The sequence below is a fragment of the Triturus cristatus genome, chromosome 3_2 (genome assembly GCF_964204655.1).
Source record: "Triturus cristatus chromosome 3_2, aTriCri1.1, whole genome shotgun sequence".
Classification (NCBI taxonomy): domain Eukaryota; kingdom Metazoa; phylum Chordata; class Amphibia; order Caudata; family Salamandridae; genus Triturus; species Triturus cristatus.
In genome coordinates this window covers 1,064,164,987-1,064,184,856 of record NC_140584.1, presented here as the reverse complement: position 1 = coordinate 1,064,184,856, position 19,870 = coordinate 1,064,164,987, and the positions used below count along the sequence as shown (strand labels likewise).

Below are 19,870 nucleotides of genomic sequence, written 5' to 3'. Positions count from 1 at the left end.
CAGGTCGCATATTCTGGAGCCTTTCAGGAGAAAAATTCTGCCACGTGGCAATTGCCGTAATTTAAACAGAACTTTATGCTAAACAGTGGCCACAATTCCGCCAATTACACAGGCGTAACGGAACATTCTGCCCACCCCTAGACAATAGTACATTTGTTGTTGATGTGTAATAGCAATTACAGCACTGCTCACATTTTACTAGTCCTGATTAGTAAAAATGTCTAAGATTACACTGGCATACTTTTAAATACCACACATGAAACGTATAAATATCACTTGAATGATTGATCAAATTAGTAACATGTTCATCAAGCAGGCAATGTTAACAGTGTTGAAATTCTAATGTTGCAAAAAGATATGGTATAGCCTCAGTTTTCTTCTGTAGTTCATAAACACCATTTATTAAAGTGAAGCAATAAATAAAGCATGGCTGACCCATGGCATTACTCTAGTTATGAACGGTTACATCCAGACTTCTAAATGTTCACGAGCTGAGAAAACAACCGCTTAAGAAATAGTGGCTCCAAAATCAGCTCAGCTGGAAGATTGTTCACTCATCATGTTTTGGAGGGAGGCGTGCCTTCATAGAAGTAACAACTTGAGGGGAATACAATATGTTCACTGCTAAGAGCAAACACAAAATCTTTTCTGCCCAACACAGTAGCAATCAGTATTAAAGACTTCATACACAAGTAGAGTCCAGGAATGTATGGCTTCAGGTAAAGGACTTTACTAGAGCAATCATATGATCCACACCACAAGCTACATCCACCACCTCTCCTGGTACAGTCACCTAGAAATCAAGAAGAAACAGTAGCAATATTAAAGTCGGGACTGTGACTAAAGCAATCTTATAAGAAAACCAACAAACCATGTAAGTATCACATGTATACAGTTTTAGTCATATAATTTGTGGTAACTCAATAATACGCAGTTTTGCCTCAAGGGGCATCTAATTCGTATCATGATATTCCTATTTAGTATAGCCCTGTGCAGGGCACTGCCGTGGCATCTTCTAACTTTAGATTGAGTTCTGCAAGAGGTGAGGTTTCTTTGTGTTTTTTTAACATAGATGCTCCACAAGAGGAGTCAAACGAAATCTATTGGGGCTATGTAAGTAGAGACAATATTTTTTGAGGTTTAGTGAGGTTTTTCTCTACAGAGATGGGGATCAAGGAGCTTCTATTTTTTGCTGGGGAGTGCCACATTAAATAACAGTAACAACAGAAAATAATGAACAATCTCGGAATATAGTCTGTGAACGAGAGTCACAGGCTGTGAACAGTATATAGACTTTTCACTGTTGTGTCTCTAGCAGGAGCAACAAATACGAATCTGCATTTGTTCTTAAAATAAAATGTATTGAACATTCTGAAAAAGCTTCTACTGCAAGAGCATTTTTCTTACCCTCCATGGGAAATATTGGTCATCACTTCTTCCAATCCCTAGACAGCCCCGAAGGTTCTTGCCCCACACAAAGAGCTCCCCACGGTCTGCAAAAGGATAACATAAATGAATGTATTAAAACACATCAAAGTACTCCTGAAAGTGAAACCCTTATTATGAGAGGTAAGGCTAAGCAAATGGATACTGTGGTTGCAACTAACACACCTGCATAGCTGTCTGGCAATGTAATTACCCTAAACAATGTTCATGCAAGGACAATCAGCAGCACATTCATCATACCACAGTGCGAGGAAGGGTGGTTTTAGACACCGCCCTTACTCCTGGAACACATCATAAATCATAATAAGTGTGGTGAATCTATTGACAGAATGGGTAATTCCTATTCCTAACTCCTTGACCCCAGGTTATTGGACCCTTTAGGTAAAAATAGATTTTAGATGAGGTGTTTTCACCCATGTAATATAGTTTGCTTCATTGTTGCTATATATAAACAACATTAGGGAGTGAAAATAGACACTGGGGTGGATCCGTCCTCCTCTAGTATACAGTAATTAAATCAAAAAGATCCACCTAAAAAGGGTCTAGCTATGTTTTAGGGAAGTGTGTCGCTCATCCAAATGTGAAAGCACACAGTGTTTGCTTAAGTACCCCTCACACACCAAAAGGGCCCTTGGTGTCATGCTTCATCATAGGGGTCTTCCCGCCCCGCTGCGGGACAGGGCGTGCTACGACCTACGACTACGCTGGAGCACTTTTGACAATACTATGTGTAGTGAGAGGAGAGTGAATATGGGTAAGTGAGTTAAAAAGGAGCTGGCCTCGTGGACGTAAAAATTTTAATAGGTCACTATAATGTGCGGATACTCCTATGTAGTCAACATGTTTCGAAGCAAAGGCTTCTTCATCAGGACTAGAAAGATTCTCTCAGTACTCACTAAATTAGTTTTCCCAATGGATGTGCTATATACAAATAGTGAAAAATGAAAATATGCATTAATGTTATGCACTTGATACGATATCTAATAGTACCGACTATGTGTTGATCTGAAAGAGAAAGTACAATTACTAGCGCTTTCCCATGCGCAAACACTCGCAATCTGTAAAGGAAATGGATAAAAAGTGAAACAACCACATGGTGACTGTAGCGTGTTCTTAGTGCTATCGTTACCGTGGTCTATTAGTGTGAAGACTTGTGGAAGAAAAAGGACATACGAGACACACATACATGAAACAGGAAGCACACACTCTACGTCTGTGGCTAGAGTGATAATTGTACAAATTATAAATATACAGTGGCATTGATCATTGGATAATACATACTATGTAATGTAAGAGGTATTACTCCATGAGCCTGCTGTAACGGGTGGGGGAGGGGGTCGGCAAGCGTAACTCTGTTAGACAAGGTAGAACGTAGAAGGGGAGTTGGTATTATGTCTCAACATACCTCGCATAGGGCCTCATGTAGGTAGCCAAATACCGGTCGGTAACGGCCGATTTTCGGTAAATATGCCGTTACCGACCGGTATTCAGACAAGTGAGATGTAGGAGTCCAAAAACCACTTTTCGGTAAATATGAGGCGGTAAATACCGATTCATAGTTACCGAATCCTAAAATACCGATTCATATTTACCGAATACATCATTAACGAATCGGTAAATATGAAGTGGTAAATATGAAGTGGTAAAAATTTAAAATGACATGTAGGAGCAGTCGGTAATTAAGAAATCCAGGAAAATCGGTAAATAAGAGTCGGTAATTAACACGGATGGAAAGCAGGTGGTAACCATCAACAATGCACATAAGCAATCCCAAAATGCAACAGCGTGGACAACATGGCCGCCATGTACGTCATTGCAAGGCGCCTACGTCTACAGGCAGCAGGACTGAGGGTGTGGCGACGGGAGGAACAAATCTACAGACAGCGCATCACACTATTCCAGCTGACTGATGCAGAGATACATGAGAGGTACAGGCTACACCCCGAAACCATCATGGACTTAATCAGGGACCTTCACCCACTCCTGGACCAGCCAATAAGAAGGGCGCACGACATACCCCCACATGTGCAGGTGCTCTGCAGCCTACATCTGTTGGCATCCGGCAGTTATCAGGTGGTGATAGCTGCGGTGGGTGGGGTATCCCAGAGTTTCCTGTCACGTTTCTTCAGGAAGTTCCTGGATGCCATGATGCAGAGAATGCACAACTACATCAGCTTCCCAAACACACAGGCTGCACTGCAGAAAACAAAAACAGACTTTTATCACATGGCACAGTTCCCCCATGTCATCGGCTGTATTGATGGTACACACATCCCAATCTGTCCTCCAGCTGACACAGAGCACATCTACAGGAACAGGAAGTCCACCCACTCCATCAATGTGCAGGTGATCTGTGATGCAGGGAACATCATCACAGATATTGTTGCAAAGTTTCCTGGGAGCACCCACGACTCTTACATCTTCCAGAACAGTGGGATCTACACACGACTGAGAGCCGGAGAATTCGGAGAGGGATACCTGCTGGGTAAGTAACAGTGACGCCCCTTGAAACCTGCAAATCAGAGTGTATAGAGGCATGTAACTGATGGTTCCCTTTTACTCATCCAGGCGACAGTGCATATGCATGCCGTTCATTCATCCTCACTCCCTACCTACACCCAGCAACCCAGAGTGAGAGACGATACAACGTGGCCCACAAATCTACACGCAATGTGGTGGAGCGCACGTTTGGACTGCTGAAGAGCAGGTTCCGCTGCCTCCACAAGAGCGGAGGCGCACGCCAGTACAAACCCATCACCTGCTGCAAGATAATTGCCACTTGTGCAATGCTGCACAACCTTGCCACGAAAAAAGGTACAGATGTGGAACTAACATATTTTGAGGACAACGAGGATGAGTCAGGCCAGCCAGAGGGCAGCGCAGCTAGAGTGCCAACTGCAATCGATGGGAGAGAGAGACGGGCAGAGATCACATGCAACTATTTCTGAGTAAGTGAGGGGAAACAGCGAGTCGTGAGAAGTCATGACGTAGTTTAATGTGGCACCACGCCATGAACACATGAACAGGCCAATCTGGCAATATGCCATCTATACAATGAGTATGTCCAGGGTTACGTCACCCAATGGCAAGTGGATAAGCAGGGCCACATCAATGTTTGCGCATACGCGCTGCAGTGGTGGATTGCACGGCCTGTGCATCCTCACTAGAGCCAACCCCAAGCCGCCTGCTGCTCCTGCGTGCTTCGGGGACGGGGGGTGTGATGCTGCTGCTGGTGTCGATGCTCTCCGCAGCATCCCCTGCAGCAGTTGTCGACGCCTGACTTGTCAATAGCACCCCTAGTGCACTTGTCACCTGCACCATCCCCCGTGACAGGTCGCTGCAGCACTGTGTTAGGCCCTCCTGCATCGTCACAGAGCGCCGGCAAAGTAGGGAAGTCGCAGTTGCCAGACGGTTGAGTGCCCTGCTGGTAGTGTCCCTTCTCTGGCGTTCCCGGCGGCGTGCTTCGATGTCAGCATCTAATTTGCTGCACAACTGCTGGATTGACTGGGACATGTCCCGAATGCCCGCAGCCATGCCGCCAATGTTTGTGTCCATGTTGACTAAGCTTGTCCTCATCACCCGCATGTGCCTCTGGACTGACATTACTGCCTTTGATTGCAGGCGCTGTTGCTTCAACATTTGGCCCTCGAGCCCCAAGAAGACACCATGGCCGTCAGTGGGTGCTGGTGGACTCTGGACACGCGACCTGCGGCGCCCTCTTGCTCCCGTCTGTGCTGCCTGTGAGGTTTGGGGCACAGTGGGATGGCTCCCTTCCTGGGGCCCGGTGCGGTCTTCTGGGTCCATGCTGTCGTCTGACGAGGTGTCTAAGGCTCGTAGCCTGGCTGCTGGACGCCTCCTCATTCTCACACCTGCAAGCGGAGATGTGGCCGGTGAATCGAACATGAGTGGCGATGCTGGCTCTGGTGGTGGTGATGCTGGCTCTCGGTGAGGTGATGCTGGCTCTGTGTGCGGCGAGGCTGGCTGCGTAGGTGGTGCGGCTGCAAGTGGGCCTGCTCCCTGGTCTGCACTCGTGCTGGCTAGAGGTGATTTTTGTGGCCGGTGTGCCGTCTCCCCTGCAGCATGCCCTGTACTGCATGATGTCACATCTGTGGACAGAAAAACAACATTGGCTCAGTGTCCCCGAAGGGCTGCATTGCAAGCGTCACAATAAATCATTTCACATTCCAATCTGTCCTCTGTCTCCTTGTGCCTCGAGTGCGTGACATGCCTTGTTGCCCTGTGACATTTACGTCATGGTTAGTGTTGCCCTGACTACATCTCCCGGAATGCATTGCCTGTCTGCACTGACACGTGTGGACTGCAGTGTGATTCTCGTGTCACAATGGGGGATGTGGGATAGGGGTAGGGGCGGCTACATTGCTGTGCTTTCGTCTTACCTTGGTGTGTTGCGGCTCTGGCAGAGCTGTCGGCGTCCCCAAGACCCACGACGCTCTCTTGCTCGAGTGTGGCCGCCACCAGCTCCTCCAGTTCGGTGAGGGCAGGTGCCCTGTTGGTTCCACCTCCGGTCTGGCTGGCCTCCTTCTGGATGTCGCCCATCTTCCTCTTGGTCACAATCCTCAGGTCATACCAGCGCTTTTTGAGGACCTCAATTTCCCTGTGGGTCACTCCCACAGCATTGACCTGCGCCTGGATGGCCAGCCATATGTTGCGCTTTTCGGCCTCAGGCACTTGCAGGGATTGCCTCCCAAACAGCTTCTGGTGCTGCTTCACCACCTCCTCCACCAGCACCTGGAGTTCCTTGGGGCTGAATTTGAGCTTCCTCCTCCTTTCCCCTCCGTCTTTCTGTGTGCTCTGGCTGGACATGCTGTTCGTTTCCCGCTCGCACATGCAACTGCTCCCTGCCTCTCCTCTGCACTCCGAGCCTCTCCAGGGTCGGCTAATTATGTACACCTGCCTGGGTGTGGCCACTTCGGCTAATTGTGTACACCTGCCTGGGTGTGGGCAGTTCCTGGTTGGGTGGGCTGTCGTTGCACAGGATTAGCTGTTTCGTCAAGTCATGTGATGTTATTTACCGAATCCGTACGTACCGATTCGGTATTTTCCGATTCGGTAGATACCACCTCGGTATTTTCCGATTCGGTAGATACCACCTCGGTATTTTCCGATTCGGTAATTATCACCTCGGTATTTACCGAATCGGTGAATTCCGATTCGTATTTACCGACTGTTACCGAATCGGTAACTGTTACCGAATTTTTACCTACATGTAACTTACCGATTCTAATTTACCGATTCGGTACGGCTCGGTATTTAAGAACCGGTAAAATTTATTTACCTACATGAGGCCCATACTCTCTAAAGGCTGCGATGTGCAATGCTAGCGATCATCCGATGCTAGTCAGCCCAGAAGTATCCCCCATCGGCTATGCCGTACTTACAGTCTGGTTGATCTCGCCTCAATGTGATGCCTACCTGCGGCTCCGTGATGTGAAAAGGAACCGCGGGGAGTGTCTATTTATGTTGCCAGTAAAGACTTAATTGTCTACACCTGCGTCCACAGAACGCCCTAGCGCCACCGGAAATGGATGTTGCAGCAATATCCGTCATGCGGCAGGGTTGTCATGGTGACGCGTGCATGTTTAGGCGGAAGTGAGGATACGTTCATGCATGAACTAGAACCAATTCCGATCGTAGGTTGTGAACACGTTTTGACGTTCATGGAAAAACTGAGCTAGAAAATGATCTAAGCGCCATTAAGTGCCGAACATCTCTTAATTCATAGAGAGAAAAGGGTGTGAAAGGTATTAACCCATACATACCCCATTCAAATGAGCAACCACTACTGGGATAGACGCTAGTCTATTTAAATCCCGGGGGGAGGAAAACCTTTTGTGTTAGCACATAATTTAAACGTACTAATGTTTTCTACCCAGAACGTCTAGGTGCTGTCTTTAAAAATCTCCCATAGAGAGAAGGGTAGAGTACGGTCTCAGCGTGCTGTATGAAGGTGTACACTGATGGTGACGTTGTATACATACAGCCGAACAGGATCATAAGGATCCAGTAGGAGGAACACAGTCAGTGGTTTTTCTGGGGTGTATCATTATAATTAAGGCTCCCTGTTTTCCGTTTTTACTGAATTTTTTTTTTTTTTTGTTTTTTTTTGTCCTCATTTGCCTAGCCCACAATGATGGACAGGCCGACCACCCCACTCGTACACAGATTAATGTAGTGGTGGCCTACCAACTCCAACATCCGAGGGGCTTTCACCAACTCCATCTAGGCATGTTACAGCCTGCAGGACCATTAGTGGACCAAGACAAACAAAAGCCCGGTCCAGGGAGTGTTCAAGGCATAATCATAGGACCCGGGGGGAAAAAAAAAAGAAAAAAAAAAACCCCGGACACTATCGCCATTCGATCAGCAAATTCCAAAAAGTTAGATTGTGTTTACTGCATGATCTATTAAGGTCCGCTCTAGATGTTTCGTATAGAGATGAAAGCCACCCTGAATGTAATGGGGCTGTTTTCTCCGTCCAGTGAATACAGATTTGTCTTCTGGCCAATAGCATTGCATAGAAGAGGAAGGACCGTGCCTTGCCAATGATGTTGTCATCCAAACCGAAGATGACAAGTGGTAGGGTTATTGACAAGGATACGTTTAATATGGAATTTAGGGTGTTCTTCACTTCTTCCCAAAAGCCGGCGATGACCGGGCAGTCCAAGAACATATGTACATCGCAGGCCTCGCTGTAATTACATTTGTTGCACTTTTTATCTGGGAGAAATTTGGAGAGTCTCAGCGGGGTTATATATGCACGATGTACTGAAAATAGATGATTTCGTTTTAGCCATGATGGTTTTACAATTTTATGAAGTAAATCAAAGGATTTTAGCCAGAGCTCTTCACAATGTAGGCCAGACACCCCCCCCCCCCATAGCTGGTCTGGGAGAAGGAACTCTCCATCACTTTCCTCCATCAACTGCCAATACCATTTGGCTACTTCTTTCCCTCCCGATGGAAATTCCACTAGTTGTTGCTCTAGGATGCTTGCCTTCCCTAGGTGAGGGTCTGTACGATTTTGGGATCTAGCCCAACTTTCCAATTGAATGAATTTGAATCTGGAAAGTCCGGGCCCTACACATTCATATAGTTGGGGCCAAGCTATTAATGCCCCTTCCTTAAATAGCTGACCCCATCTCCTGATACCAGCTTGTTGTATTATAGAAGACAGACTATCCTTCAGACATAGAGGGAGGCCCGGCGAGTCCCAGATTGGGGAAAAATCCGAATAGTAAGACAGCCCTAGTCTCTTCCTAATGCTGAACCAGGTTTTAGCCCATGAGTGTAGAATTTTTAGCTTGATTTTTTTGAAGAATTTCTGGCTCCCAAATTTGAACAAAAACCCCTCTGCCGACAGATTCACCCCCCATTAACATTGCTTTGTATATCGACCCAGGTTGAAGATTAGATGGCATTTTTAAAAGCATCCTGGAATGTGCCAACAGGAATGCCCAGGCGTAATACAGTAGATCTGGCAAGGCGAGCCCACCCTTCTCCCTTCTTCTCCTCAACTTCTTCCAAGCTATTCTGGTTGATTTATAGTTCCATATGAAGGAGTTTATTTCTTGTTGACATTTTTCAATTAATTTGGGATCAAATGCCAGAGGGATCGCATTAAAAATAAACGTAAATTTAGGGAGAATGGACATTTTTACCAGGTTCACCCTACCCGTTATAGAAAGTGACAGATGAGACCAAGATTTTAAAAGTTTTTTAGTCTCGATATATATTCTATTTAGATTGGTTTGTCCTATACTGTCCATTTCTTGAGTAATTCTTATGCCAAGATATCGCATAGATGTGGAAATATTTACCCCCAGCTGTATATCCGGTAAGTTCCAGACCATTATTTCGCTCTTACTGGAGTTTATGTCGTAACCGGAGATAAGACCAAACTCTTCTGCCCGTTTGATGACTACGGGAAATGCCTTTACTGGATCTGAAGTAAAGATCAAAATGTCATCCGCATAGAGAGCCACCCGTCTTTCCCACTCTCCAAAGCTAAAAGATGGAATATTAGCCTCCTCACGCAAAAGCTGGGCAAATGGTTCTATGTATAGGTTGAATAGGAGAGGGGAAAGCGGGCAGCCCTGCCTCGTACCTCTGGTTATATTAAAGGAGTCTGTCAAAACCCCACTGATCAATAGTCTGGCCGAAGGAGTATTATAGAGCTGCTTTATAGTTCTACAAAAACCTTCCCCACAATTAAATTTTTTGAGTACGTCTATGAGGTAGAGCCAGTTGACTCTGTCAAATGCTTTAGTTGCATCCAGAGTTAAAGTGGCCATAGGTAGGGAGAAGGCAGTAGCGATATCTATAGCTCCTATTAGTTGGTGTGTTAAATCGACTAATTGTCGACCTTTGATGAACCCTTTTTGATCCTGATGGACTATAGTACCAATAACACTCGCCAATCTAGCTGACATGATTGTTGCAAAGATTTTATAGTCGTTATTTAAAAGTGATATTGGTCTATATGACCCGCACTCGAGGGGAGATTTCCCCGGCTTCGGGATAAGTATAATTGTGGCCTCCCCCCAAGATTTGGGCGGCGACTCCCCATCTATTAAGATACCATTAAATAAGGACATCAATATGGGGGCTAAGACATTCTCCAGGGATCTATATATCTCCCCTGGCAGCCCATCTGGGCCAGCCGCTTTCCCTTTTTTTTGTTGATGGATGGCTTTGATTACCTCCGCCTCTGTGATATCGGACTCCAAGGCCTTACTTTGAATTATCGAGAGAGATGGGAGGGTAATAGCTTCCAGCCAGCTGTCTCTTGCTTGCTGGTCATTGGGGAGAACCTCCTTGTATATTTCCTCGAAAAATTCAAAGAAGGCTCTCCCTATTTCTAATTGGGTGGATCTTGTCACTGCCTCGCCTTCTATCCTAATTTCTTTGATGAATTTAATAGCTTGATCTGCTTTTATTTTCCAAGCTAATACTTTTCCTGCGGCTTCACCAAATTCAAATTGGGAGGTTTTAAATGCTTCCCATCTTTTATTTACTCTCTCCTGTAAGATGTTATTGAGTTGTGAATTTAAATCGGCCAATTTATCTTGATCCTGTATCGTTCCTAGGGGAGAATCAATCCTTAACACTAGATGTTTCATCTCTTGTTCAAGACTGGCGACCTGCTCTCTATATGTCTTCCGCCTAAAAGACGCTCTGTTGGTAATCTGACCTCTTAAAAAGGCCATAAATGTTTCCCAGACAGCGGTAGAGCCAGCCGAGTCCCTATTGATATCAAAGAAAATTAAGGACTCAGTTGTTAAAAATTTAACCTCTTCATCTTCAAGCAAGAGAGTCCGGTCAAAGGACCAGGATGAGTGTTTTGTGGAGTTTCCCCGTTTTAAAGAAAATGCCAGTGCAGAGTGGTCTGAGAGGTGCGAGGGAAGATAATCTATCGTAAAAAGAGTGTCCTTTAGGCAATAACTGAAAAGTGCGTAGTCAATTCTTGACTTATGTTTAAAACGGCTATTCCGAAGGGACACCCCTAATTTATTACCCGCCCTCTCTCTCCATACGTCCGCCAACCCAAGTTGTGTCATAATTGTTAGGATGGAGCACCTGGATTTAACAGAACTACAAAATCTAGATTTTACCGATTTGTCCAACCTAGGATTGAGAACAATATTAAAGTCCCCCATCCAAATTACTGGATCTTGAACTAATATTAGATGGTTCCTGATCACATCCAGATATGATGGGTCATCAGAGTTGGGGCCATAATAGCCAACTAAGGTATAAATCTGAGCATCCAACGCAACTCTCACTAATAGCCATCTCCCTGAGTGATCTTCTCTACATTCCAAAATTTGGGCTTTGGCAGTTTTTTTAAAAATGAATATGACCCCCCCTAATATTGGCATTATGATCTGTTGAGCAAAATTTGTCAACCCACTTATGTTTCTTTAACAAAGCTGTGGCCTCTATTTTAAGAAGGTGTGTCTCCTGAAGAGCTATCACCTGCGCCTGAGAGTCTCTCAGATATTGTAAAATACAGTCACGTCTACCTCTCCCACGCAGGCCATTAACATTCCAGGAGATGTAATGTGTTAATGTCATTTTATATTTTTTATTCCAGCACCTTCGTTGTTTCGCTCCTCCCTATGTTTAGTATTTAGATTAATAAATTGGAGAGTCTTATATAAACAAAGCTTGGCCTGAGAAAGTAAAGACGCTAGACAAATGAGGATTTTTGATGCGATACCCATCCCCCCCACCACCACCCCCAGTCCCACCCCACCCCCCTGGAAAAACCCACCCCTAACTATTCTAGCCTGATGACTGGCCAGATTACGCCCACCTACAGCCTTACCCTACAACCCCCCCTGCTGCTTATATTGTATACTAGCAAACTACCTGTGCCAACTATTGTAAATGCAAAAGAAGAATCCAAAATCCAGAAGAAAAAAAATAAAAATAAGTGACAAAGAAGGATCTATTAAACTTACACTTTCTAAGTGTTAAAAAGTCACCCCCGTGTATATATATATACCTTATTCTAAGCTCCGTGGAGGGGAGAGGCCAGAAGTTGAAATTGAAGGCATCACCATTAACACTTATGTGTGAGGACCCGGAAAAACAAGAAAGGAATTTCTCTTAACCCATCATTTTGTATTCTGGGCCTGTTCCCTAATGAGATTTAGTAGATCATCAGCATCATGAACAGAGCGAATATTGTGCATTTTGTTGTTATGCATAATCCGTAAAAAAGCCGGAAACCTCATCTGCACTGTGGCTCCTAAGGACTTGAACTTATCCATGCGTTGCCCCAACTCCCACTGTCTGTCCAGTGTGGTTTTGGACAGATCCGAACGAATTTCGAAGGAGAAGTCTGCGCACTTCAATAATCTAGCCTTCAGAGCAAGGTTTAAGATCTTTTCCTTGAGTGCATAGGTCAAGAAGTTGATTAGCACCTTCCTGGGTTTGGATCTCGCCGGATTTAAACGGAAAGGGTCTCTGTGTATTCGCTGAATGTCCTTGTCTAATTCTTCCGCTGTTTCTACTAAGTTAAGGGAATCCTTCAGAGATCGGATTATGAAGCCTTTAAGATCTGCTCCTTCTTTACCTTCTGGGATTTTTAAGAGTCGGATGTTATTACACCTTGAGTAATTTTCCAAGACCTCAACCCTCTCTCTCATGTCATCCCCATCTCTTTGAAGGGCTTGTATTTTGGACTTGGCAGCCTCTAAATCAGTTGTTAGAAAACCAACTGAGCTTTCCAATGCACCAGTCCTTTCGCATAGGCCCTCCACCTTTTGACCTAGGAGCTCACAAGTTGCCCTTATGTCATTCTGGTTAGACTTCGACACTGCAAAGTCATGCCTTATTTCTTCCCTCATTGCATTAATTGAGCTGACTAGAGCCTCCAGCGTGTCTCCCCCCTTCAGAGATTCATGACCCCGATCCATTCCATCCTCTGTCCTCACCTCCGTTACATTTGATCCTGGCGTTCCTTCTGATAGCACCTCAGCTTGTTGGTTAGACGGTTCATTAAAAATAGCGGTCTCTGAACTGATGACCACAGCCTAGTCTGATGAAATAGCTTCCGATGGACACTCAGGTAATGCCACCTTAGCAGGAGGCCCAGAAGAGGGACTTACGCTAGGGGTAACGTTGGGAATAACCTGTTGCTTATTGGATTGCCTATTGCCTCCCTGAGATGTAGCCATTTCCTGCGTGACCTCTAATATCTGGGGTAACACTTTAAAATAGGAGCGCAATGAGGGGGCTATATCACCTGGTGCTCTCGAATTCCTGTTTTTGGTTTTTTTTTGTTTAATGTTTTTTTTTTGTTCGTTGATTGACCCCCCTATAGTCTCACCCGAAGTTGACTTAGAGACCTGCCCCAAGGTGCACTCTGGGAGCTGTAGTTTGTTTTCGTCCAGCCTAGGCTCCCTACCCTGACTCTTATTCCTACTTCTTATACACCCTAGACGAGGATTAACAGTATTTTAACTACTCTTATTTGAACCCGTCTTGCTCACCCCCCCACTTGGAGCGGAGACCTTACTTTCTGCCAAGGCTGTATCGCCCGCTGGTTCCTCCGGGTCTGCCACTGCTTGATCCGCCTCCGGTTCCAAGGTCTCCCCCACAAGACGGAACCTACGAAGCACTTTGTCCCTCGACTTCGTTACCGGAGAGATCCCTGCTCCTGTTCCCCCGCCGAGGGAAGACGCTGTGAAAATTCCCCGAGCAGCGGCCGCACGGCCGCGCCTGAGCTCCACGGCTGCCCGTCTCCAATTCGGGAGGAGCACCGGAACAGACGCCGGTTCTTGAAAAGTCACCGGTAAACACATCCGTCAGTGCCTATGATCGTCGGAGTATTAACGGATTGCACTGATTTTCCAAGCCCGTGTGTATATCGGCATTTCTCAATAAAGCAGCAGGGGTCTCAGGAGGCTAGTAGGAGCGCGCGAACCGCTCTAGCTGGCGGCCGCCATGTTTTTCCCCCGTAGTCCCTCGTTTTTACTGATTTTTACAGATAAATACAGACAGAAAACATTCATTTTTTTGTCTGAATTTATTTTTAAGTGTGGATAGAAACGGAAATTGAGTTGCTTTTTGAGTAGTTCTAAATACTGTCTGCCATGACTGCCAGGCATGTGTGGATTGATAGTTAAGGGGTTAAAAAAAGAAAGGAATTTTAGTAAAGAGGCTTTAACAGCAGCAGATATGCATAAGGTTTGATACTGAACTTTGCATATCTTCATATAAGTGCACTGATTTATCTTCTGCTGGTGTTCACAGCACTGAAACCTGTCAGACATTCAAGCATAAGAGCATATTTCTCGGTTAAATAAATGTGGAAATATACTGATTTCAGCTTAATTTTTCCTCAAAACCCAAAATAAATATGGATAACGTCACCATCAGTGTACACCTTCATACAGCATGCTGAGACCGTACTCTAACCCTTCTCTCTTAGGGAGATTTTTAAAGACCACACCTAGACGTTCTGGGTAGAAAACATTAGTACGTTTCAATTATGTGCTAACACAAAAGGTTTTCCTCCCCCCGGCATTTAGATAGACTAGCGTCTATCCCAGTAGTGGTTACTCATTTGGATGGGGTATGCATGGGTTAATACCTCTCACACCCTTTTCTCTCTATGAATTAAGAGATGTTTGGCACTTAACGGCGCTTAGATCATTTTCTAGCTCCGTTTTCCCATGAACGTCAAAACGTGTTCACAACCTACGATCGGAATCGGTTAACACCACGTTCTAGTTCATGCGTGAACGTATCCTCACTTCCGCCTAAACACGCACGCATCACCATGACAACCCTGCCGCATGACGGATATTGCTGCAACATCCATTTCCGGTGGCGCTAGGGCGTTCTGTGGACGCAGGTGTAGACAATTAAGTCTTAACTGGCAACATAAATAGACCCTCCCCGCGGTTCCTTTTCACATCACGGAGCCACGGGTAGGTGTCACATTGAGGCGAGATCGACCAGACTGTAAGTACGACATAGCCGATGGGGGATATTTCTGGGCTGACTAGCATTGGATGATCGCTAGCATTGCACATCGCAGCCTTTAGAGATCTCGTATGCGAGGTATGGTGAGACATAATACCAACTCCCCTTCTACCTTGTCTAACCGAGTCGCGCTTGGCGACCCCCTCCGCCACCCGTTATAGCAGGCTCATGGAGTATTACCACTTACATTACATAGTATGTATTATCCAATGATCGATGCCACTGTATATTTATAATTTGTACAATTATCACTCTAGCCACAGAAGTCGAGTGTGTGCTTCCTGTTTCATGTATGTGTGTCTCGTATGCCCTTTTTCTTCTACAGGTCTTCACACTGATAGACCACGGTAATGATAGCACTAAGATCACGCTACAGTCACCATGTGGTTGTTTCACTTTTTATCCATTTCCTTTACAGATTGCGAGTGTTTGCGCATGGGAAAACGCTAGTAATTGTACTTTCTCTTTCAGATCAACACATAGTCGGTACTATTAGGTATCGTATCAAGTGCATAACATTAATGCATATTTTCATTTTTCACTATTTGTATATAGCACATACATTGGGAAAACTAATTTAGTGAGTACTGAGAGGATTTTTCTAGTCCTGATGAAGAAGCCTTTGCTTCGAAACATGTTGACTACATAGGAGTATCCTCATATTATAGGCAGGACATCTCCGCATCACTTTTTTAACAGGTCCAGCCTCAATGACCTATCAAAATTTTTACGTCTACAAGGCCAGGTCCTTTTTAACTCACTTACCCATATTCACTCCCGACCTCTCCTCTCACTACCCTATCACCACACATAGTATTGTCAAAAGTGCTCCTGCGTCATAGGTCGTAGCACGCCCTGTCCCGCAGCAGTGCGGGAAGACCCCTATGATGAAGCATGACACCAAGGGCCCTTTTGGTGTGTGAGGGATATTTAAGCAAACACTGTGTGCTTCCACATTTGGATGAGCGACACACTTCCCTAAATGTCCATACTGGTGGACCTGCCAAGCTCAGCGATGGAAGGTTGGGGTGATGAATCCTCCCGTTCATCTTGGACAGCAGGTCCGGTCTGCACCCCAGCCTCTTGTGTGAACATACTGACAGATGCAGAAGGTCCGGGTACCACCACTGCCTCGGCCAGTCTGGAGCAATCAGTATCATTGTAGTGTCCGAGTGTGATAGTTTGGTCACCACCTTTGGGATGAGAGGCAGGGGTGAAAAGGCGTACACGAATGCCCCTGACCAGTCGATCAAAAGGGCATTCCCCTTCGATCCTGGTCGGTAGTACCTTGAGGCGAAGTCTCGGCATTTTGTGTTTTTGTCGTCCGCGAACAGATCAATGCTTGGACGGCCCCAAGCCTGGAAGATGTCGTCGACCACCTTGTCGTTGAGGACCCAGTCCTGCTGTTCCACGAAGTGGCGGCTGAGGGCATCCGCTTGAGAATTCTGCTCTCCCGGCAGGTGAACTGCTGTGATGGATAGATTCCTCAACCGAAACCAGAGCCAAAGGGTCTGCGCCTCCAAAGAGAGAGTCCTCGAGCGAGTTCCTCCCCGTTTGTTCAGGTAGTACATGGTGGAGTTATTGTCCGTCTGTACTAAGATGGAACTCGCTTGAATCGAAGGAAGGAAAGCCTTGAGAGCCAGATGAACAGTCCTTAGCTCCAGCATGTTTATGTGGTACAACTGACCATAAGCCCTGCGTCTGGAGAGACCCCATGTGGGCTCCCCATCCTTGCAGGGCTGCGTCTGTGATCAGAGTCTGAGAGGGAGGAGTTTGATGGAGCGGGACTCCTACTCTCAGGTTGTCCTTCTTCATCCACCACGGAATGGATGCTCTGGCTGCGAGTGATAGACAGATTTTGTCTTCCCAGGAGAAGACCGTTGATCCCATTTGTCCTCCAGATCCTGCTGTAGAGGATGCATTTTCAAGCTGGCATTGGGCACCAGAAAAATGCAGGATGCCATTGATCCTAGCAGGGAGGCGATCTGACGCACCGAAGACAGGTTGCTCTTTAAAATCTGTCTGCCTTTCTGAATGATGGATAATGGTCTCTCCTCCGAAGGAAACACTTCTCCTCGCTCGGAGTCTATCAACGCCCCCAGGTAGTGGATTCTTTGTGTGGGCTGCTGTGTCAACTTCTCGAAGTTCACGTGTAGGCCCAGTTTTTGACAAAGCCCTAGGCACTGCTGGAAATGGCTTATCACACTCTGGCGAGAGGGGCCTTCCAGCAACCAATCGTCCAGATAAGGGAAGGCGGAGATGCCTCTGCGTCGCAGAGCAGCTGCCACTACTGCCATGCACTCCGTGAACACCCGGGGAGCTGACTTCAGCCCGAAGGGCAGCACTTTGAATTGATAGTGGGACGATCCGACTATGAATCGTAGATATTACCGGTAATGCTGATTTATCGGTACATGAAAGTAAGCATCTTGCAGATCCAGCGAACACATCCAATCCCCTTTGCGGAGGTGAGGATATATTTGGTGGAGAGCAAACATGCAAAAATGTTCTCGTTTGATAGACTTGTTGAGTGCTCGTAGATCCAGAATGGGCCTGTATTCCGACTTTTGACCTTTTTTCTTTTCCAGGAAGTATCTGGAATAAACTCCTTGACCTCTTTGGGATCGTGGGACCTTCTCTATGGCTGATTTTTGGAGAAGGATGCCCACTTCCCTCTGCAGCACGTTGACCTGGTAGCATGATGACGGTACCGGAGGGATCGAGGGAGGACGACGTCGGAAACATAAAGAGTACCCATTCTGCAGCGTAGCTAACACCCACTGGTCCTTCGTGATAGCTCGCCACTCTTGCAGATGATTTGCAACACTTCCTTCTACTGGAGTGGTGAAAGGTAATGGAGGAAGCGGTCACTCATTGTTTGGCTGGAGCTTTCGTAGAGATAGAGGACTGACGGTTCGCTACTCTTCCCCTGTTGGATCGTCGGCCTTGATACTGTGATTTCTGCTGACTCTGTTGGTTTTGGTTCTTTTGCCAATTAGAGGTTTGAACCCTCTGTTGGAAGGAACGGCGATCAGTATTGCGGTAACGGCGACTAAACTCTTTTTTCTTTTCCAGCCCCAACGCCTTCAGGGTATCTAGCTCGGTCTTCATCCGTGCCATCTCTTCATCGGTGTGTGAGCCGAATAACGATGAACCGGAAAATGGCAGGTTGAGAATCCGAGACTGCGCCTCTGGCTTCAGCACTCTAAGGTGAAGCCAGGAAGATCTCCTGGCACAAATTCCGTGGGCGTAGGAGTGTGCTGAAAGTGTAGCTCCATCCGCCGCAGCACTACTCACTTGGTTCGCCACCAAGCTGCCCTCCTGTAAAACCTCCTCAAAGTCCTTACGGTCTTCCTTGGGTAGTTTTTGTGTAAAACGCTGTAGAGAGTCCCACAAAGCTCTATCGTAACGCCCCAATAGAGCTGACGCACTGGAGACTTTAAGCATTGATGCAGAAGTGCCACATACTTTTCTCCCCCATGAATCTTGTGCCTTGCTCTCCTTGTCTGGTGGTACTGTAGACGAAGAGGCCACTGAGTGGGTCTTTCTAGCTGCAGCCACAATTACAGAGTCCGGTGGAGGATCGGACTTCAAGAAGGAGGGGTCCCCCTCTGGTGGATGATACTTCTTTAGAATTCTCACCGGTACGGTCTTGAGAGTGGCTGGCGTGAGAAAGATGTCCATAACCGGCTTAAGAAGCCCCGATGACAATGGGAGTAACGGGCAAGAAGACGTCTTCTGGTTCAAGGTTTCGAAGATAACCGAAGAAGTACTCTGCTGAACTGGCATAGGAATGTTAGTTTGGTAGACCCCCTGGAAAGCACGTCCTGGAATGTGCTAACATCGTCCACAGGAGAGATCCTCGACGGTGGACTATCGGTAAGTGTGGGCGAATAGTCCCTTTTTGAAGAGTATGTTGAGGAGGTGGAAGGCGTTGGAGATATGCGCCTCTTCCTTCTGCTGCGCGATCTTGATCTCCTCCTGGAGGGTGGTGCAGGAGAGCGAGTACGAGCTCTACCTCTTGGTGGAGAAAGATCAGCATCTTGTGCTAGGCGAGCCAGAGGGGACCTGTGAGCAGGACTCAGATCCCGTCTAACACCTGCCGCCTGCGTATGATCAACCCAGAGGTGTAATGGTCGGTTCCATCGGGGAGAGAGATGAATTGATGGAGACCTCTCTGCTCTAGCAGGAGAAAGACGTGGAGATTTCTGTCCTTCCTGATGAGTTTTTTCTACTGGAGGCTGATGCCCAGAAGGAGAGTCCTGGCTACTTGAGGACGAAATAACCACCTCTGGAGAACCGGACTGGCGATGGAACGGTGGGAGCCTGCTCTCGACGTCGATGAAGGAGACGGAGAGAAGCTTACAGAGACCGACACCGATGGAGACCTCTGTCTCGACGCCGTCAGTGACGGAGATCTTTGTCTCGACGTCGATCTTCTTGTTCCTGGCGGAGATATGCATCGACGGAGACCCATGTCTCGACGTCGATCTTCTCCTCCTCGACGAAAGCCTCTGCCTCGACGTCGGGCATCGCTTCGACGGAGACTCCTGCCTCGACGTCGAGCGTATCCTTCTCTATGGAGACTCCTGTCTCGACGTCGAATTTCGTTTCTTCGACGGAGGGGACAGCCTCGACGTCGAACGTTTCTTCGACAGAGGACTTTGTCTCGACGTCGGCTGCGAAACCAACAGAGACCCCTGCCTCGATGTAGAGTGTCTTGCTGACGTCGACGGCAGCCTCTGCCTCGACATTGACGAGTGGACATCCGATGACCTGTGCTTCGATGTCGATCTGCGTTGAGACGCCGACGGGGACTTCGGTCCCGACGTCGAAGAAGGTGACTTGTGTCTTGATGTCGATGATCTGTGTCTCGACGTTGATAGTCGCTGTAGAGTCGACGGCG

General features: G+C 46.8%; 1 protein-coding gene across 1 annotated transcript in view; it reads right to left on the bottom strand.

Moving 5' to 3' along the window:
• Positions 1-372: 372 nt before the first annotated feature.
• The window catches only part of RCC1L (RCC1 like), a 159,549-nt gene continuing 140,051 nt past the window's right edge, over positions 373-19,870 (bottom strand). Inside the window, exons 10-11 of the mRNA XM_085649799.1 lie at positions 1,408-1,493; positions 373-793 (exon numbers count right to left, since the gene is read on the bottom strand). Coding sequence (XP_085505925.1) covers positions 716-793; positions 1,408-1,493 — 164 coding nt within the window. The 3' untranslated portion in view covers positions 373-715. The remainder of the gene's footprint in view (positions 794-1,407; positions 1,494-19,870) is intronic.